This window comes from Bos indicus, chromosome 15 (assembly GCF_029378745.1).
Source record: "Bos indicus isolate NIAB-ARS_2022 breed Sahiwal x Tharparkar chromosome 15, NIAB-ARS_B.indTharparkar_mat_pri_1.0, whole genome shotgun sequence".
NCBI lineage: Eukaryota > Metazoa > Chordata > Mammalia > Artiodactyla > Bovidae > Bos > Bos indicus.
The window spans coordinates 14,849,085-14,867,363 of record NC_091774.1 but is presented as its reverse complement, the minus strand read 5'-3'; the positions used below and the strand labels follow the sequence as shown (position 1 = coordinate 14,867,363).

Here is an 18,279-nt window from a genome sequence, read left to right as displayed (position 1 = left end):
GGCGGCGACTGCGTCACTCGGCCGCCCCGCCTAGCTTCTGACCCCCGTTACGCCGGGCGCGCCCACAAAAGGAGGACGTCGCTGGCCAATAACAGCCAGACGGCCTCAGCGCGCGAAAGCAGCTTTAAACTCGCCCCGCCCCGAGGCCCCGGTCGCGGCTATTTCCAGCAGCCAGTCCCAGGTTTGCGTGGGAGCTCCCAATCTAATTGGGCAGTTGTTTGTGGAGGTTTACTCTCTGCCCCGACTCTTTTTTTTTTTTTTTTCTCCCCTTGACTTCCATTGGACCAAATCTCTAGGCTCCTCCTTATCGTATTTGTTATTGGCCGAAAGGGAAGTACCTCACCTGGAGAGGCGTCCCCGGGTCAAACTCAAGCTCTCTCCGGCGTTTAGCCCGAGGGAAGTGATGGAGAGTTTTGAGCTTCGAATTCGGTTTTATTTTATCCCATTCGACTCACTCGCCACTGGAGACACCAAAACCCCTCGCCCAGGTTTCCCCCTCGAGAAGGCCCGCCTCTGCGCAGGAGCCCCTCAGGAGCGCCGCCCGGTCGCCCGCCGCGTCCCGGCGGCGCTCTGTCAGCGACGAGCTACCTTGTGACGTCACCGAGGGAAGAGGCGGGTTCTCCCGCCACCGGAAGACGCCTGCTCTCTTGATTGGCTGCTCAGGACGTCCGTTAGGGCGTGTGGTCCTTTCCGTGTGCGCTCCGAGCGTGGGCGTCCCGCTGGGGGTGTGTGGCAGGGGTTTCCAGACCCGGCACCAGCACCCTAGCCCCTTCCATCAGGGGTTCGGCTCAGGGTCGCCCCTGGCGGGCGGCTCGCGAATCTTGAAGAACAGTCACGCGAACCCAGAGCGTGCCGGGGCTGCGGAGCTCCCCTGGGCGGGCTGGAAGATGGCGGCAGCATCGGTCTCTGAGACTTCGGCTTCTCAGTTCTCGGTAAGAAGCCGTTGACCTCCGAACAGACCCTGAGTCGGTCCCGGTGCCCCCTGTGCATTATCTCACTTTTCAGAGCGCTCTCGGTCCCGCGTCTCCCCCAGTCCGCGGGGTGGCCCCGTTGCTGCCTCGGCGCCCACTGCTTCGTTTGAGGCTGCACCCTGCAATTGAGACGACTCAGGTCTGTCTCTCCCCCCGTCACCTTTCGGCGTAGCCGCCCTGGTTTGCAGAACGTTGCCTGGACTCGCAGGGATGGCTACCTACACCTTGGCCCGCGAAAACCGCGTTCCCGGGTCACGTGGGTGTAACGGCCCCTCTTGGAAACTCCGAGACCAGGTGGGCGCTCTAGTTCGTCGGCTTGATTGGCAGCTATTGAATTGTACGCAGTCGAGTGCTTCTGCGGATTTCTTTGCTTTCAGTGCCTCCTCCCTTCCTCCCAGAAACTTCGATTTGTGCTTAGCCTACCCCGAGCGCGCGCGCGCTCTTCCCGCTTCCACCATATTACGATGACCCCGGGTTGCAAATCAGCAGGGAGAGCTGATGTTAAATACTGTATTGGTCTCTAGAAGAATCGCTAGCCTGTTAAGGTACTAGTATTTGGTTGGAGCGGGACCCTTTGCATTGGGAGTAGATAGGCAGTAATGAATGTGAAGAAGTTCAAGTTGGAGCCGTTAGCTCTTTATCTAGCAAACCTGAGTGGCATACAGACAGACTCTAGGATTACACAGATGAATAGGGGAGAATCCTTGCTACTAAGGAAGAAAGCACTGAAGAGAAGCTACACGTAATTAGGTTGTTACACAGTACAGTTTGATAAATACCAACCTGGTAGAAGAACCTACGTTAAAGTGATTAGCAGTTCTTGGGGTGGGGAAGACGAAACTAGCTGAGTGGTGAAGGAATAGGAAATGCTTGTCACAGAAGACGCAAAGGGAGGAGAAAAAGGCACCGCAGGCAATTTGGAATATGTGTCAAGACAAGTGCTTTCAGAAAACTTGAAATAATTTGAAATAGGCAGAGGTAGTGTGAAGGTAGAGTTCGGTTAGGTGAATTGTTAAAATATGAGAAAAGAGGGAGAATATTAGGGTAAGATTGTCATAGAAGTTAATGGGGAAAAATTTAGGGAGACAGTAACAGCAGAATCACTTTGGCGAAAATACACCTTTTCCCAGTTTCACCTTTTGGTGACTGTTGCTAAAATTTGTTTTACTGAGGCCAGAAGTGATATTCAGGGTTTCAGCACAATGAAGGCACAATGAAGTGTGTGGAGAGGTCAGAGAAGATTAACAGGAAAGAAGGAAGGTGATAACTGGAGTTATCCAGGAACTAAGTCAGTAAAAGGGAAGATGAAAGACAAGCTTAGCCTATTACGTGTAAGTAGATGGATGAGATTATATCAGTCAGTTCAGTCACTCAGTAGTGTCCGACTGTTTGCCACCACATGGACTACAGCACACCAGACCTCCCTGTCCATCACCAACTCTGGAGTTTACCCAAACTCATGTCCATTGAGTCGGTAATGCCATCCAACCATCGTATCTACTGTTGTCCCTTTTTCTCCCACCTTCAATCTTTCCCAGCATCAGGGTCTTTTCAAATGAGTCAGCTCTTTGCATCACATGGCCAAACTATTGGAATTGCAGCTTCAACATCAGTCCTTCCAGTAAACATTCAGGACTGATTGTAGGATGGATTGGTTGGATCTCTTTGCAGTCCAAGGGACTCTCAAGAGTCTTCTTCAGCACCACAGTTCAATAGCATCAGTTCTTTGGTGCTCGGATTTCTTTATAGTCCAACTCTCACATCCATACATGACTACTGGAAAAACCATAGCCTTGACTAGATGGACCTATGTTGGCAAAGTAATGTCTCTGCTTCTTAATATGCTGCCTAGGTTGGTCATAATTTTCCTGCCAAGGAGTAAGCATCTTTTAATTTCATGGCTGCAGTCACCATGTGCAGTGATTTTAGAGCCCCCCAAAATAAAGTCTGTCACTGTTTGCCCATCTATTTACCATGAAGAGATGGGACCAGATGCCATGATCTTAGTTTTCTGAATGTTGAGCTTTAAGCCAACTTTTTCACTCTCTTCTTTCACTTTTATCAAGAGGCTCTTTAGTTCTTCACTTTCTGCCATAAGGGTGGTGTCATTTGGATATCTGAGGTTATTTATATTTCTCTTGGCAATCTTGATTCCAGCTTGTGCTTCATTCAGCCCAGCATTTCTCTTGATGTACTTTGCATATAAGTTAAATAAGCAGGGTGACAATATACAGTCTTGATGTACTCCTTTACCTATTTGGAACCAGTCTGTTGTTCCAAGTCTGGTTCTAACTGTTGCTTCCTGACCTGCATACAGATTTCTCAAGAGGCAGGTCAGGTGGTCTGGTATTCCCATCTCTTTCAGAATTTCCCACAGTTTATTGTGATCCACACAGTCAAAGGCTTTGGCATAGTCAATAAAACAGAAGTAGATTTTTTCTGGAACTCTTGCTTTTTCAGTGATCCAGCAGATGTTGGCAATTTGATCCCTGGTTCCTCTGCCTTTTCTAAATCCAGCTTGAACATCTGAAAGTTCACGGTTCACATATTACTGAAGCCTGGCTTGGAGAATTTTGAGTATTATTTTGCTAGCATGTGAGATGAGTGCAAGTGTGCGGTAGTTTGAGCATTCTTTGGCATTGCCTTTCTTTGGGATTGGAATGAAAATTGATCTTTCCAGTCCTGTGGCCACTTCTGAGTTTTCCAAATTTGCCGGCATATTGAGTGCAGCACTTACACAGCATCATCTTCTAGGATTTGAAATAGCTCAACTGGAATTCCATCACCTCCACCGGCCGACTTGTCTTCACATTCCAGGATGTCTGGCTCTAGGTGAGTGATCACACCATCATCATTATCTGGGTCATGAAGATCTTTTTTGTACAGTTCTATATATTCTCGCCACCTCTTCTTAATATCTTCTGCTTCTGTTAGGTCCCTACCATTTCTGTCCTTTATCGAGCCCATCTTTGCATGAAATGTTCCCTTGGTATCTCTAATTTTCTTGAAGAGAACTCTAGTCTTTCCCATTCTTTTGTTTTCCTCTATTTCTTTGCACTGATCACTGAGGAAGGCTTTCTTATCTCTCCTTGCTATTCTTTGGAACTCTGCATTCAAATGGATGTATCTTTCCTTTTCTCCTTTGCTTTTCGCTTCTCTATCAGATCTAGTCCCTTAAATCTATTTCTCACTTCCACTGTATAATCATAAGGGATTTGATTTAAGTCATACCTGAATGGTCTGGTGGTTTTCCCTACTTTCTTCAATTTAAGTCTGAATTTGGCATTAAGGAGTTTATGATCTGAGCCACAGTCAGCTCCTGGTCTTGTTTTAGCCCAACTGTATAGAGCTTCTCCATCTTTGGCCGCAAAGAATATAATCAATCTGATTTCGGTGTTGATGGTGATGTCCATGTGTAGAGTCGTCTCTTGTGTTGTTAGACGAGGGTGTTTGCTGTGACCAGTGCATTCTCTTGGCAAAACTCTATTAGCCGTTGCCCTACTTCATTCTGTACTCCAAGGCCAGATTTGCCTGTTACCCCAGGTATTTCTTGACTTCCTACTTTTGCATTCCAGTCATCTGTAATGAAAAGGATATCTTTTTTGGGTGTTAGTTAGGTCTGTTCATCTTCAACTTCTTCAGCATTACTGGTCGGGGCATAGACTTGGATTACCGTGATACTGAATGGTTTGCCTTGGAAACGAACAGAGATCATTATGTCGTTTTTGAGATTGCATCCAAGTACTACTGCATGTCAGACTCTTGTTGACTGTGATGGCTACTCCATTTCTTCTAAGGGATTCTTGCCCACAGCAGTAGATATAGTGGTCATCTGAGTTAAATTCACCCATTCCAGTCCATTTTAGTTGGCTGATTCCTAAAATGTCGACGTTCACTCTTGCCATCTCCTGTTTGACCACTGCCAATTTGCCTTGATTCATGGACCTAACATTCCAGGTTCCTATGCTATATTGGTCTTTACAGCATCGAACCTTGCTTCCATCACCAGTCATATCCACAACTGAGTGTTGTTTTTCCTTTGGCTCCATCTCTTCATTGCTTTGGCTGTCGTCTTTTTGGAGTTATTTCTCCCCTGATCTCCAGTAGCATATTGGGCACCTACCACCTGGGGAGTTCATCTTTCAGTGTCCTGTCTGTCTTTTTGCCTTTTCATAACGTTCATGGGGTTCTCAAGAATACTGAAGTGGTTTGCCATTCCCTGCTCCAGTGGACCACATTTTGTCAGAACTCTCCACCATGACCGATCTGTCTTGGATGGCCCTACACAGCATGGCTCATAGTTTCATTGAATTAGACAAGGCTGTGGTCCTTGTGATTAGATTGGTTAGTTTTCTGTGATTGTGGTTTTGAGATTATATAGGAGTTGTGATTAAACTTAATTGGGAGAAAAAAATAAATAATATTAGGAGAGATGTGTTTTTCACCACTCTTAAAACATCATTTGGAGACTGAGAAAGGAAAACGCCTATAAATGTTGACTTGAACTGAAGTCTGCCAAGGCCATCTAGCCGAAGTAGTTACTGGGGTGTGGTTAACCCTTAGTCTTTTAAGGTAACCTGGACAGAAATCCTGAAAGTGAAGTGGCTCAGTTATGTCCGACTTTTTGCGACCCCGTGGACTGTAGCCTACCGGGCTCATCCACCCATGGGATTCTCCAGGCAAGAATACTGGAGTGGGTTGCCATTTCCTTCTCCAGGGGACAGAAATGCTATAGAGTTTTTAATAGAAAACATATTTTTATATCTAAGCTCAGCTTTAAGTGGATTCTCAGCTTCCAGAGTACTCTTAAGAATATCTAGAATGCTTTACACGTCAAAGTGTAACTCTTTTAACTTGATCTTTTAAATCAAAATGTCTAATTTGGAAGTCACTATGTCTCAAAACAAAAATGACAATTTATCAATGTATAATGGCCATGCTTTGATACTTTAACTGTCATATCAAAAATAAGCCTGGCATTTATAGCAGAATTTATAAAGCACTTTAGCTTAACAGACAACTGCTCATAAAATAAGACAACAAAAGACCTTTTAAACCTACAACATGAACTCAGGCTACTCATAATGAGATTTCAGAGTTGTGAATATTAACAGTTTCTGTGTATTTAACATTGATAAATCCAGCATGGGTACTCAGTTGCTTTAGTTGGGTCCGACTCTTTGTGACTGCATAGACTGTAGCCTGCCAGGCTCCTCTGTCCATGGGATTCTCCAATCAAGGATACTGGAGTGGGTTGCCATGCCCTCAGGGGATCTTCCTGACCCAGGGTTTGAACTCAGGGCTCCTGCGTTGCAGGCAAATTCTTTAGTGCAGAACCAAGGGGATAGCCCTGGACCCAGTTTAGGTGTAGTATAAATGGAGATGCTTTTAGTAGGCAAGGATTTTTCTTAGGTAAATTCACAAATAACACAATCTGTAAATAGCAGTTGAGGTGTAAATCTCAAATGTGAACAGTGTGGAAGTAGGTGATACATTTGAATTGTTCTTATAAGCCTTTCACTGCAACAACAGCAGGAAGAGTGACAGCTAGCAGCTAACATTTATTGAATGACTGCTATGTATCAACTCACTAGTGGAGAGTATCAGGAAAATATTAACAAGTATGATCAGGCATACTGATACAAAAGTATATAGTCAGCATAGTGTTGTAACAATATCTTTCCTGTGTGTTTTTTTTTTTTTTTTAATTTGTTTTACATTTTCCCATTAGTTAATGGTCAGTCTTTGCTTTTCGCTCAGCTGGTAAAGAATCCACCTGCAATGCAGGAGACCCCGGTTTGATTCCTGAGTTAGGAAGATCCCCTGGAGAAGGGATAGGCTACCCACTCCAGTAGTCTTGTGCTTCCCTGGTGGCTCAGCTGGTAAAGAATCAGCCTGCAATGCAGGAGACCTGGTTTCAGTCCCTGGGTTGGGAAGATCTCCTGGAGCAGGAAAAGGCAACCCAGTCCAGTATTCTGGCCTGAGAACTCATGGATTGAATAGTCTGGTCAACACACACTTAATGTCACTTTGGACTTAACAAGCTAGTCTCCTAATTGGTCTCTCTGGGTTTTTATCCAGGCCCATTAACAAACTTGCTCTTTATTTATTTTTCTTAGAAGTGTTTTATGATTGTTTCATAGATTTCATATGAGATTTATTTTTGGGAACCATAAAATGAATACATTCATGCCCCTTTGTGCATCTTCCTGCTTTTGTCTTCTACTCTCACTCTTTCACACACACATTTTGAGGTTATAATAATGTGTAATACTTGTGTAGCACTCATTATCTGGCAGGCATTTTAAATACTTTTCATATATTAACATATCTAATCCTTAAAGTAATTTTATGAGATTGGCTTTAGTATCTGCATTTTCAAATGAGCAAAATAAGGTACAGAAAGGTTAATTCAGAATTCTACAACTAGCAAATGTTGTGCTTTTATATTTCTGTGTACTATAGTATCTTGATGGGCTTTGGAGTTTTTAGGATTTGTTCATATATTTGCCAGCTATAATGAACAGTCCTGTTGTGATCATCTCTGTATGTTCCTTATGTGCAAAATTTTCTCTAGAATGGTAGTTTTCAGAATGGTCTGAAGACCTTTGAGGAGGTCTTCAGTATCCTTCCTTACCCAGCCACTTTGTGGGAAACCAGATTCTTTATATACATCAACCAAAACAGGGTGAATACAGAAGCAAATAAAATCTAGCAGCCTTCTTTTACGTCAAGAATTAAAGAGATTTGCAGAAATGTAAAACAGTGCCACTTAATTTTTTGGGTGATATAGTTAATTTTTATTCAAAAATTATATTTATGCTAACATGGATTTATTATTTTTAAGGTAGTAAATATCTTTAAATTTTCTCAGTTTTAATTTTGTCATGTGATAAATAGCAACTGATGTAACCCACTTATAAGGAAAAGCTTGTTGGGGTCTTAAGCAATTTTTGAGTGTAAGGGCTGCCTGGCACCAAAAGGTCTGAGAAGCAGCAATTTTACAAGTGGTGGTTGGGCTGCGAATTGCAACTCAGTAACGGGTTGTAGTATATGTTCAGAAACTGAGAACACTTTTTTTTTTTTTTAAGAGAATGCAGAGAAAATAGTTCAGTTAATAATTTAATGAAATACTGGGTCATAGAGTAGGTGCATCTTTGCTTTATTTGGAATTGCTGAATTGCTTGCCAAAGTGATTGTTACAGTTTGCGTTCCCATCAACAATCTCCTTTAGTCTATTTTAATAGGTCTATCCTATTTTAACAGGTGATGTGTCTTGTTGTTGAGAGGTTCTGTGAAGTGATATCCTGTTATTTGTGCGCCCTCTTCATTGATGAAGATGCTTTTTTTCTTTTCATAATTTTGCTAATCTTGTGGGTTTTGTTATTCTATGAAATGCCCGTTGGTAACTTTTGCCTGCTTTCGATTTTTTTTTTTAACTGATTTATAGTCATTCTGGATGTATTCTAGGTGTTTATTATCTATCAGGAGTATTCTAGTACTCTTTGGTTTGTCTTTTTATGATATGTTTTGATGAACAAGAGTTCATTGTTTTAATGTAATAAAAGTTATTCTTTCTTTTAGGATTATTATTTTTTGGTTAAATTCTTCCTTGGTTAAGTTCTTCCAAAGCCTTAATGATATTCTTCCATATTTTTCTCTACATATTTTAAAGTTGGGGCATTTGCTTGAAATTAGTGTGCTGTGAGGTAGGGATCCAATTTCATGTTTTATTTAAGATGCACAATTATTTCAGCATTACTTGTTGAAGCTCATTCTTTCCCTAGCGGTTTACCATTCCAGCTGTCAGTATATTAATTTCCATATGTGTGTGGCTGTGTTACTGGGCTCTTTGTCCCATTGTTGTATTTGTCTCTGCCTGTGTCTCTACTCACTTTCCTAATGATTTTGATTTTTTTTTTTTTAATCTAAGTGCAACTATCTGCCTTGTTCTTCAAGAGAAATGCAGCTATTCTTGGTCTTCTGCTGTTCTTCGGTGGAAATTCTAGAACTTTATTGAACAGAATAATTCAGTATTATAAACACTATGAAGTTTTCCTATTTTGAAGAATATTTATATAATTCATTGAACAGATTAAGCATTTATTATCTGTTTGGAACTTAAACTCTTAATAGGATGACTATGTTTTTTCAACATCCAATTTTTCTGTGCCAACTGTGCCATCAGTCAGTTCTGACATTAGCTGGAGATAGTGCAGTGCAGACACTAAGTCTCAAAGACTGGCCCCATTTCAGTTGCCACCTGCAAATTCCAGATGTCCCCAAGGAATCTATTTCTTCCCAGCCAACTGCAGCTTAAGGAGTTCTGCTAACTCTCCCCCATCACATTCAGTAATTTGCTAGAAAGACTCAGAATTCAGGAAAACACTACACTTACAGTTAAAACTTTTTTCATTTTAAATAAAGGATACAACTCCAGAACAGCCAAATGGAGAGACACACAGGGTAAGATGTAAACGAGCTTCTGTGACCAATCTGGACACTCCAGGGGCCTCATTGTTCAACAGTTTTTTTTATGGAGGTTACATTATGTGGGTATGATAAATTAAATCATCAGCCATTGGTGATCGGACTCAAGCTCTAGCCCCTTCTCTTGAGGGCTAATTGCCTGGTAGGTTTTTGTTTTGTTTTGTTTTTACTATCAGAGGCCCCACTATAACAAAGACTGTCCATCACTTAAAAATTGTAAGAGTTTTTAAAATCTCTGTCAGGGATATAAACTAAATACATAGTTTTTATTTTTTCACAGGACATAGAGATAATAAATATATCATGTAGGAATAAGTGTTTTTAAAAGGGTAAGAAGATAGAATGACAAAGGGTGCAACTTTAGATAGGCAGGGAAAACTCACAGACTTCTCTGGGGCTTTATCTTGCTCCTTTATCTGGGACAGAATCTTCTGCCTTTTAACTTTTTTAAATTTATTTTTAATATGGAGCATAATTGCTTTATAATGTTGGTTTCTGCCATACATCAGCGTGAATTAGCCATAGGTATACATATGTCTTCTCCCTCTTGAACCTCCTTCCCACATCCCACTTCTCCAGGTTGTCACAGAACACCAGGCTTGAGCTTGCGTCATACAGCCAATTCATACTATCTGATTTACATATGGTAATGTATATGTTTCAGTGCTACTCTCTCAATTCATCCGAACCTCTCCTGACTAAATGTAAGACCAGTAACTATAAAACTCTTACAGGAAAACATAGGCAGAACACTCTGACGTAAATCACAGCAAGATCCTCTATGACCCACCTCCTAGGATATTGGAAATAAAAACAGGAATAACCAAGTGAGACCTAAATTAAACTTTAAAGCTTTTGCACAGCAAAGGAAATTAAACAAGGTGAAAAAACTTTTGAAAAATTATCCAAAAGACAGCCCTAAGAGTGGGAGAAAATAATTGTAAATGAAATAACTGACAAAGGATTAATCTCCAAAATATACAGGCAGCTCAAGAAGACATGCAGGTCTATTATATATTAATAAATCTAGTAATAAACACATGAAAAGATGCTCAACATTGTTCATTATTAGAGAAATGCAAATCAAAATGGCCTCATGGACAGAATGGCCATCATCAAAAAATCTACAAAGAGTAAATGCTAGAGAGGGTGTAGAGAAAAGAGAACCCTGCTACACTGTTGGTGGGAATGTAAATTGATACAGCCACTATGGAGAACAGTGTGGAGATTTCTTAAAAAAAAAAAAAACAAAAAAAAACCTAGGAGTGAAACTACCATATGACCCAGCAATCCCACTGCTGGGCATATACCCTGAGAAAACCATAATTGCAAAAGACACAGGTACTCCAGTGTTCATTGCAGCACTATTTACAATAGCCAGGACCTGGAAGCAACCTAGATGTCCTCTGACAGATGAATGGATAAAGAAGTTGTGGTACATATACAACGGAATATTATTCAGCCATAAAAAGGAATGAGTTTGAGTAAGTTCTAATAAGGTGGATGAACCTAGAGCCTGTTATACAGAGTGAAAAAGTCAGAAAGAGAAAAATAAGTATAACATATTAATGCATATGTATGGAATCTAGAAAAAATGCCTTTTCATTTTGATTTTCTTTCTGTGATTGTGGTTTTCATTCTGGAGGCTGTGGGAAGGTAGTTCTTCTAGCTTCTTTTGTCTGCTCTCTGGTGGATGAGGCCAAGAGACTTGGGCAAGCTTCCTGATGGAGGGACTAGTGGTGGGAAAGACTAGATCTGACTCTGGTGGGCAGGGCAAACGTTCAGTAAAGCTTGAATCCAAGTGTCTGCTGGTGGGTGGGGCTCTGTTGCACCTCTGTCAGTCCTTTTGCCTGAGGGACCCAGCCCTGGAATCTACAGACTTTAGGTAGGACTGACCTCCAAGACCTATATGCAGGTCAGGGAGCAACAGTTAGAACTGGACGTGGAACGACAGACTGGTTCCAAATAGGAAAAGGAATACCTCAAGGCTGTATATTGTCACCCTGCTTATTTAATTTATATGCAGAGTACATCATGAGACACACTGGGCTGGAAGAAGCAGTAGCTGGAATCAGGATTGCCGGGAGAAGTATCAATAACCTCAGATATGCAGATGACACCACTCTTATGGCAGAAAGTGAAGAGGAACTAAAAAGCCTCTTGATGAAAGTGAAAATGGAGAGTGAAAAAGTTGGCTTAAAGCTCAACATTCAAGACCATGGCATCTGGTCCCATCACTTCATGGGAAATAGATGGGGAAACAGTGTCAGACTTTATTTTTTTGGGCTCCAAAATCACTGCAGATGGTGATTGCAGCCATGAAATTAAAAGACGCTTACTCCTTGGAAGGGAAGTTATGACCAACCTAGATAGCATATTCAAAAGCAGAGATATTACTTTGCCAGCAAAGGTCCGTCTAGTCAAAGCTATGGTTTTTCCAGTGGTCATGTATAGATGTGAGAGTTGGACTGTGAAGAAAGCTGAGCGCCGAAGAGTTGATGCGTTTAAACTGTGGTGTTGGAGAAGACTCTTGAGAGTCCCTTGGACTGCCAGGAGATCCATCCAGTCCATTCTGAAGGAGATCAGTTCTGGGTGTTGTTTGGAAGGACTGATGCTAAAGCTGAAACTCCAATACTTTGCCCACCTCATGCGGAGAGTTGACTCATTGGAAAAGGCTGATGCTGGGAGGGATTGGGGGCAGGAGGAGAAGGGGACGACAGAGGATGAGATGGCTGGATGGCATCACCAACTTGATGGACATGAGTTTGGGTGAACTCTGGGAGTTGGTGATGGACAGAGGCCTGGCGTGCTGCAATTCATGGAATTGCAAAGAGATAGGACTGAGCGACTGAACTGAATTGAACCTCCAAGAGGGCTTACGCCAGGGGGCCACCTCCCAGGCCTGCTGCAGCCAGTGCCCCTGTGCCCTCTGTGAGCCCCTGCCAGCCCACGCCTCCCCAGGAGACCCTCCAACGCTAGCAGGTAGGTCTGGTTCAGTCTCCTGTGGGATCTCTGCTCCTTTCCCTGAGCCCTGGTGTTCATAAGATTTTGTTTGTGTCCTCCAAGAATGGAGTCTGTCTCCTCCAGTCCTGTGGATGTTCTGCAGTCAAATCCCACTGGCCTTCAAAGTCAGATTCCTTGGGGATTGATCTTTGTCAGATCCTTTTGTGAGATCCCCAAGTTGGGAAGCCTGATGTGGGGCTTGGAATCTTCACAACAGTGGGAGAACCTCTGTGGTGTAATTGTTCTCCAGTTCGTGTGTTGCCCTCCTGGTGGGTATGGGATTTGACTTTATCATGGTTGCATCCCTCCTTCCATCTTGTGGCTTCTCCCTTGCCTTTGGTATCTTTTTGGTGGGTTCCCGCATCCTCCTGTCCACAATGGTTCCACAGCTAGTTACAGTTCAGTGCTTTCACAGGAAGAGATGAACTCATATCCATCTATTCCACCGTCTTGAACCAATCTCCCCTTACCTCACCGACAGACTTTCAAATAGATAACTGAGTGGTGTGTGGAAGGGAGCTTTCCGAGCAGAGTAAATGTAGCAAATGAAAATGGAGTGTACTGTGCATTGTAGAAATCCAGAAGTTGGTCAGTATGGCTGGAAAATCTGGGGCTGGAGGGAGGGTGGGTAGGTAGTTTAGAGAGAGACTGGTGAGGAATGAGGTCAATGTCAGCCTGGTGTCAGATAATGTGGAGCCATGGTAAAAAATTTGGATTTTATTTTGTGACGGAAGGCAGTTGGGAGGGCTTGATTAAGGACATTACTTGAATTATTTTCTTAATCATAACAACTACTATCTGGAAAATGGAGTTGTGGGGACTGTGGCAAGAATGGTTCGGGGGGGAGGGGAGCTGTTATGGTAGTCCAGACAGAAAGATCACGGAGAATTAGTAGTGGAATTGATGAGAAGTTGTAGAGTTTCTGACTATATTGTGAAGACAGAGACCCAGCAAGATTTACTGAAAGATTGGATGTGGAATATATAGGAGAAATGACTCATCCACGGGTTTTGGCCAGATCAGCTAGGTAGGTGGTGGTAGCAGTTATTGTGCTATGCTTATGAGAGGAGTTGGTTTGAGAAGTAGATTCAATAACTTGGTTATAGACACATTGTTTGGGATACTCATTGACATCCAAGTGGAGGAAGCACGTAGGAAGGTTGATTTGAGTATGGAATTTCAAGAGGGAAAAGTGTGTATTCCATACTTGGAAGTTATCAGCAAACAGAGGCTTTTTGAAAGCCCTGAGAGTTGATGATATCATCAAAGGTATCCATGTAGATGGAAACAAGAGGAGGAAAGACTAAGCTTTAGAGAAGTCCAGCATTAAAGTTAGAAAGGGGAAAGTGAGAGAGAGCCAGAGATTCTGATGGAGACACTGGTGTGTTAGAAGGAAAACCAGATTGTGGTGTTCCTTCCACTGAAGAAAGTGTTGGGATGAAGTGATCTGCTGTATCACGTGCTTCTGGGAGATCAGTGAGTTCAGCACTGTGAAAGTCATGGGTGAGCTTGAAAAAGTGTTTCTCTGAATGAGTGAGGACTCGAGTCTGATTGTTGTTGAGTTGCTAAGTCATGTCTGACTCTACAACCCTACGGACTGCAGCACACCAGGCTTCCCTGTCCTTCACTATCTCCTGGAGCTTGCTCAAACTCATGTCCATTGAGTCAGTGATGCCATCCAACCATCTCCTTCTCTGTCACCCCCTTCTCCTCCTGCCCTCAATCTTTCCCAGCATCAGGGAATGAGCTGATGAGTCAGATCCTCGCATCAGGTGGCCAAAGTATTATAATCTTAGGTGTTTATCTACTACCTTACCATCTTTGTTATTTAGTCGCTCAGTCCTGTCCGACTCTGCGACGCCATGGACTGTAACCCACCAGGCTCCTCTGTCCATGGGAGTCTCCAGGCAAGAATACTAGAGTGGGTTGCCATTTCCTTCTCCAACCTTACCATCTTAATCATTTATAAAGTACAGTTCAGTAATATTAAATATATTCACATTGTTGTGCAACAGATCTTCAGAACTTTTTCATCTTGCAAAGTGGAAACTCTGTAACCTATTAAACAACTCCCCTTTGCAACCTTCCTCAGTCTTACTAATAACCATTTCTACTTTGTTGCTATGAATTTAATTACTTTAAATATCTCATGTAAATGGAATCATAAAATATTTGTCTTTTTGGAACAGGTTTATTTCCCTAAGCATAAATCCTCAAGGTTCATCATTATGTAGCATGTGATGGGATTTCACTTCTAAGACTGAAGTACCACATTTTATCCTTTACAATTTTTAATAGATACTTTGTATATGTAATTGTTATCAGTTTCTTATTTCTTGGTTTAATTTTATTTCAGAATAGTTCTTATAATTAATTTTTATAAAGCTGTTTTATTTTCTGTCTTGCTTTTGTTTTGGGGTGACTTCCGATTCTTTGCTTCAGACTTCTGGCAGCAAATGAGGACAGTGTCCAAAGCATTCATAGTAACACTGACTTCATTGCTTAAACGCTGATGTTCAAAATGAGGTGACAGACTTAGAAAATGGAATATATTTAGAATTACTAGTCCAAAACAATTCATTATAACTTGCCTTTTTATATTAAAAGACTTTGCATAATTTTTGTCAATTGACCCAGCCCAAGCAGTATTTTGATGATATATATGTAACAGATTTTTTTGAGGTTGGAATTACTTTTATTGGAGCGAGAAATACAAATTTTGAACTGTTCACTTTACAAGGTCTAGTAGGTGATGAATTTAGCAAAGATTCTCATTTTTTGATTTGGGTGTTTTACTTTTTGTTTTGGTTTTTGGTAAATTATTTATACACAATCCTTTTGTTAATATCTGTACCATGTTTGGTAATACTGATAAAATTTGTTTTGAAAATCATAAGTTTATTTGCTCATGGTTTATATGTTCATTAAATGCTTCCTAACCATTGTTATTTGAATAGTACTTAAATGATAGGATTCTCATAGGTATGGAGATAAAAGGCTCTCTGTGAAGAATAGTACTTAAAGTTATGTGAATATTCATGGTGTTTTGCGAGAGCTTTGGCGATATTATATATTCAAAGAATTGAAAGACACCCTGTTTTCCAGCCACCTCCAAAACTTGATGTCAGTTTGCCCAAAAGTTGCAAGCTGTTAGTCCTTGTTGCATGTGAACAGACTTTTCACAGCAGAGTAGCATTGATTTGAGAACTTCTTGAGATATATCTCCTACTCTTTCCAAGCCCTTTTCCCTCGCTTTTAGTTTTCACACCCGTAGTGTGTGTTTTTTATTTGCTTTCTTAAATCAGCTGCAAAATTGCACGGCTTTTATTGTAGAAATACAGTCCACCATTTTTAATAAGAATTAGGTAAAATATGGTTATTTTGATGGCCTCTGTTTATCCCAGGAGGCATTGTTCTGTATTGTAAATATTCATTGTTCCTTTTTACTTTTCTGGACTCAGGTTATTACAAGTATACTTTATAATCATAGTTCCCCAAAGGTAAGAGTTGAGAACCTAGTTTACTGTGGCTGTTTGAATAAGAAAAATGGATGTCTTAGTTTTGAGCAGCTAGGAGTCATATCTTCCACTTGAGCTTTTCCCACTCTGGGTCTTTCTACCAGCACTTGACCTACAACAAGCAAAATATTATCATGCACTGAAAATCATCATGTAAAACATAATCCCAAATTAAACAATATGACAAATGACAAAATGATGTATATGTGGAAATGAAGTTTTATATTTAGGTGTTTGATAAGACTTAATGTTTTCTAGTAGCTCCTTCCTTTTTTCTCCCCTAACTGAATGTAAAATTTTTGAGATAAGGACTATACCTTATTTTCTTTCTGTATACCCCCAGAGTTTTGGATATTTGATAGATACTTAGGAAGTATGTAGTTGACTGGGAATAGACTAATTTAGTCTCTTTGTAGCGGTTTCTGATACTGTAAGAAGATAGTTATTTACTTTTCTGAATATATATCTTACAGTACGTATTTTTAAAAGAAAGTAAATTCATTGTGAGTACCACGTTTAAGTATTTCTATGGAGCAATTGTATTCAAGTTATGTGAACATTATTTCCTTTTTATAGTATTTGGCATATGGCTACATTTAGACATGTGAAGCACTTTAAAAGTTTTATTATTTTCGAGTAATGATTAAATTCTGTTGTGTATGATCATTGACTTTTTATTTCTTCTTTTGTCGCTATCAGTGGAACATAGGTATATATTCATAATATATGTGATTTAAAATTTTGAAAGGTAATTTCACATTTTTATTTTTCAGAACATCTTAGCAGAACCATCAAAGTCTAATGGAAGTATGGTTCGCCATTCCTCATCTCCATATGTAGTATATCCACCCGATAAGCCTTTCCTTAACAGTGATCTGCGACGCTCCCCAAATAAGCCTACATTTGCCTACCCGGAAAGCAACAGCAGAGGTAATAGAGCCTAACGAAATAGGTGCTGCCTTTGTGTGTGTGTTGTCGTTTAGTTGCTCAGTCGTGTCCGACTCTTGCGACCCCATGGACTGTGGCCCACTAGGCTTCTCTGTCCATGAGATTTCCCAGGCCAGAATACTGGCGCGGTTTGCCTTTCCTTCTCCAGGGGATCTTCCCAACTCAGGGATCAAACCCAGGTCTCCTGTGTTGGTGGGCAGATTCTTTACCACAGAGCCACCAAGGAAGCCCTTTGTGTGTTTACTCAGTGCTTAAAACTCTTAATTTATGTTTTCCATTTATTTTAAAATTATGTCCCTCTTCCTGTTTTGTGTTTTTTAATCTATTCAGTTGCAATAGGTCTTAGTTGCGGCATGTGGGATCATTGTGGCATACAAACTCTTTGTTAGGGTGTGTGGGATCTAGTTCCTTGTTAGAGAGAGAGAGAGAGAGAGAGTGTATGTGTGTGCGTGTGTGTGTGTGTGTGTTAGGGCGTGTGGGATCTAGTTCCTTGTTAGTGTGTGTGTGCGCGCGCGTGCGCGTGTGTGCATGCATGCTTAGTCGCTCAGTTGTGTCCGACTCTTTGCGACCCCATGTACTGCAGCCCTGGCCAGGGATCAGACCTAGGCCCCTATACTCGGGGTGTGGAGTCTTAGCTGCTGTGCCACCGGGGAAGCCCTACCCATTCCTGTTTTAACCTCAAAATATTTTGCCTTTCTTTTGTTCCCTGAGTAAACATTATCATCCACCTAATCATCAGGACTAAGCTATGAATTATCTAGGACTGCTCTTTTCATTTCCAGCACCACTCAGGAACCAAGCCTTGTGTTTTGCTTCTGAAATGCCCCCCAAACTTACTGGTTCTGTCTCTCCATTCTCATTGGTTGGTTCAGGTTTTCATCATCTAGTGCACTGATAATTGTAATACAACCTGTACTCATACCCAGTGAAGAGCATTGCTGCCACTTGCTGTTACTCATCGTCTCTCCCACTTTAAAAGTTTCAGCATCTCTCCATGCCTTAAATAACACTTGTAGATTTCTTATACCCTGGACTGTACCTGCTTTACAGTTTCATCCCTGTCAGCTCCTCCATTCTTCCTTACCCACACATCCTTTGCTCTACTTTGAAATATGTTTTTTTCCTGAAACTTACCGTCTGTATTAGTTTTCTTGCTGCCTTAACAAATTACCACAAATTTAGCAGCTTTAAATAACCAAAATGTATTGTCTCACAGTTTCTGTAGGTCAGAAACTTGAATGAGGTCCGCAGGTTTCTCTATTTAGGGTCCTGCGAGGCTGAAATCATGGTGTTGACTGGCCTGTGTTCCTTACTGGAGAGTCTAGGCAGCACCTTCTGCTAGCTCATTC

At 41.5% G+C, this 18,279-nt stretch overlaps 1 protein-coding gene across 3 annotated transcripts in view; it reads left to right on the top strand.

Annotated features, from left to right (window-relative positions):
• Positions 1 to 365: 365 nt before the first annotated feature.
• CEP57 (centrosomal protein 57) overlaps positions 366 to 18,279 on the top strand; it is a 41,670-nt gene continuing 23,756 nt past the window's right edge. The window contains exons 1-3 of one of the 3 annotated variants that reach the window (XM_070803345.1): positions 366 to 932; positions 3,726 to 3,803; positions 16,756 to 16,912. In XM_070803345.1, coding sequence (XP_070659446.1) covers positions 16,792 to 16,912 — 121 coding nt within the window. In that variant the 5' untranslated portion in view covers positions 366 to 932; positions 3,726 to 3,803; positions 16,756 to 16,791. Of the gene's footprint in view, positions 933 to 3,725; positions 3,804 to 12,420; positions 12,444 to 16,755; positions 16,913 to 18,279 lie in introns of those variants that run through there. The other 2 variants (XM_019975354.2, XM_070803346.1) reach the window with 2 other exon arrangements.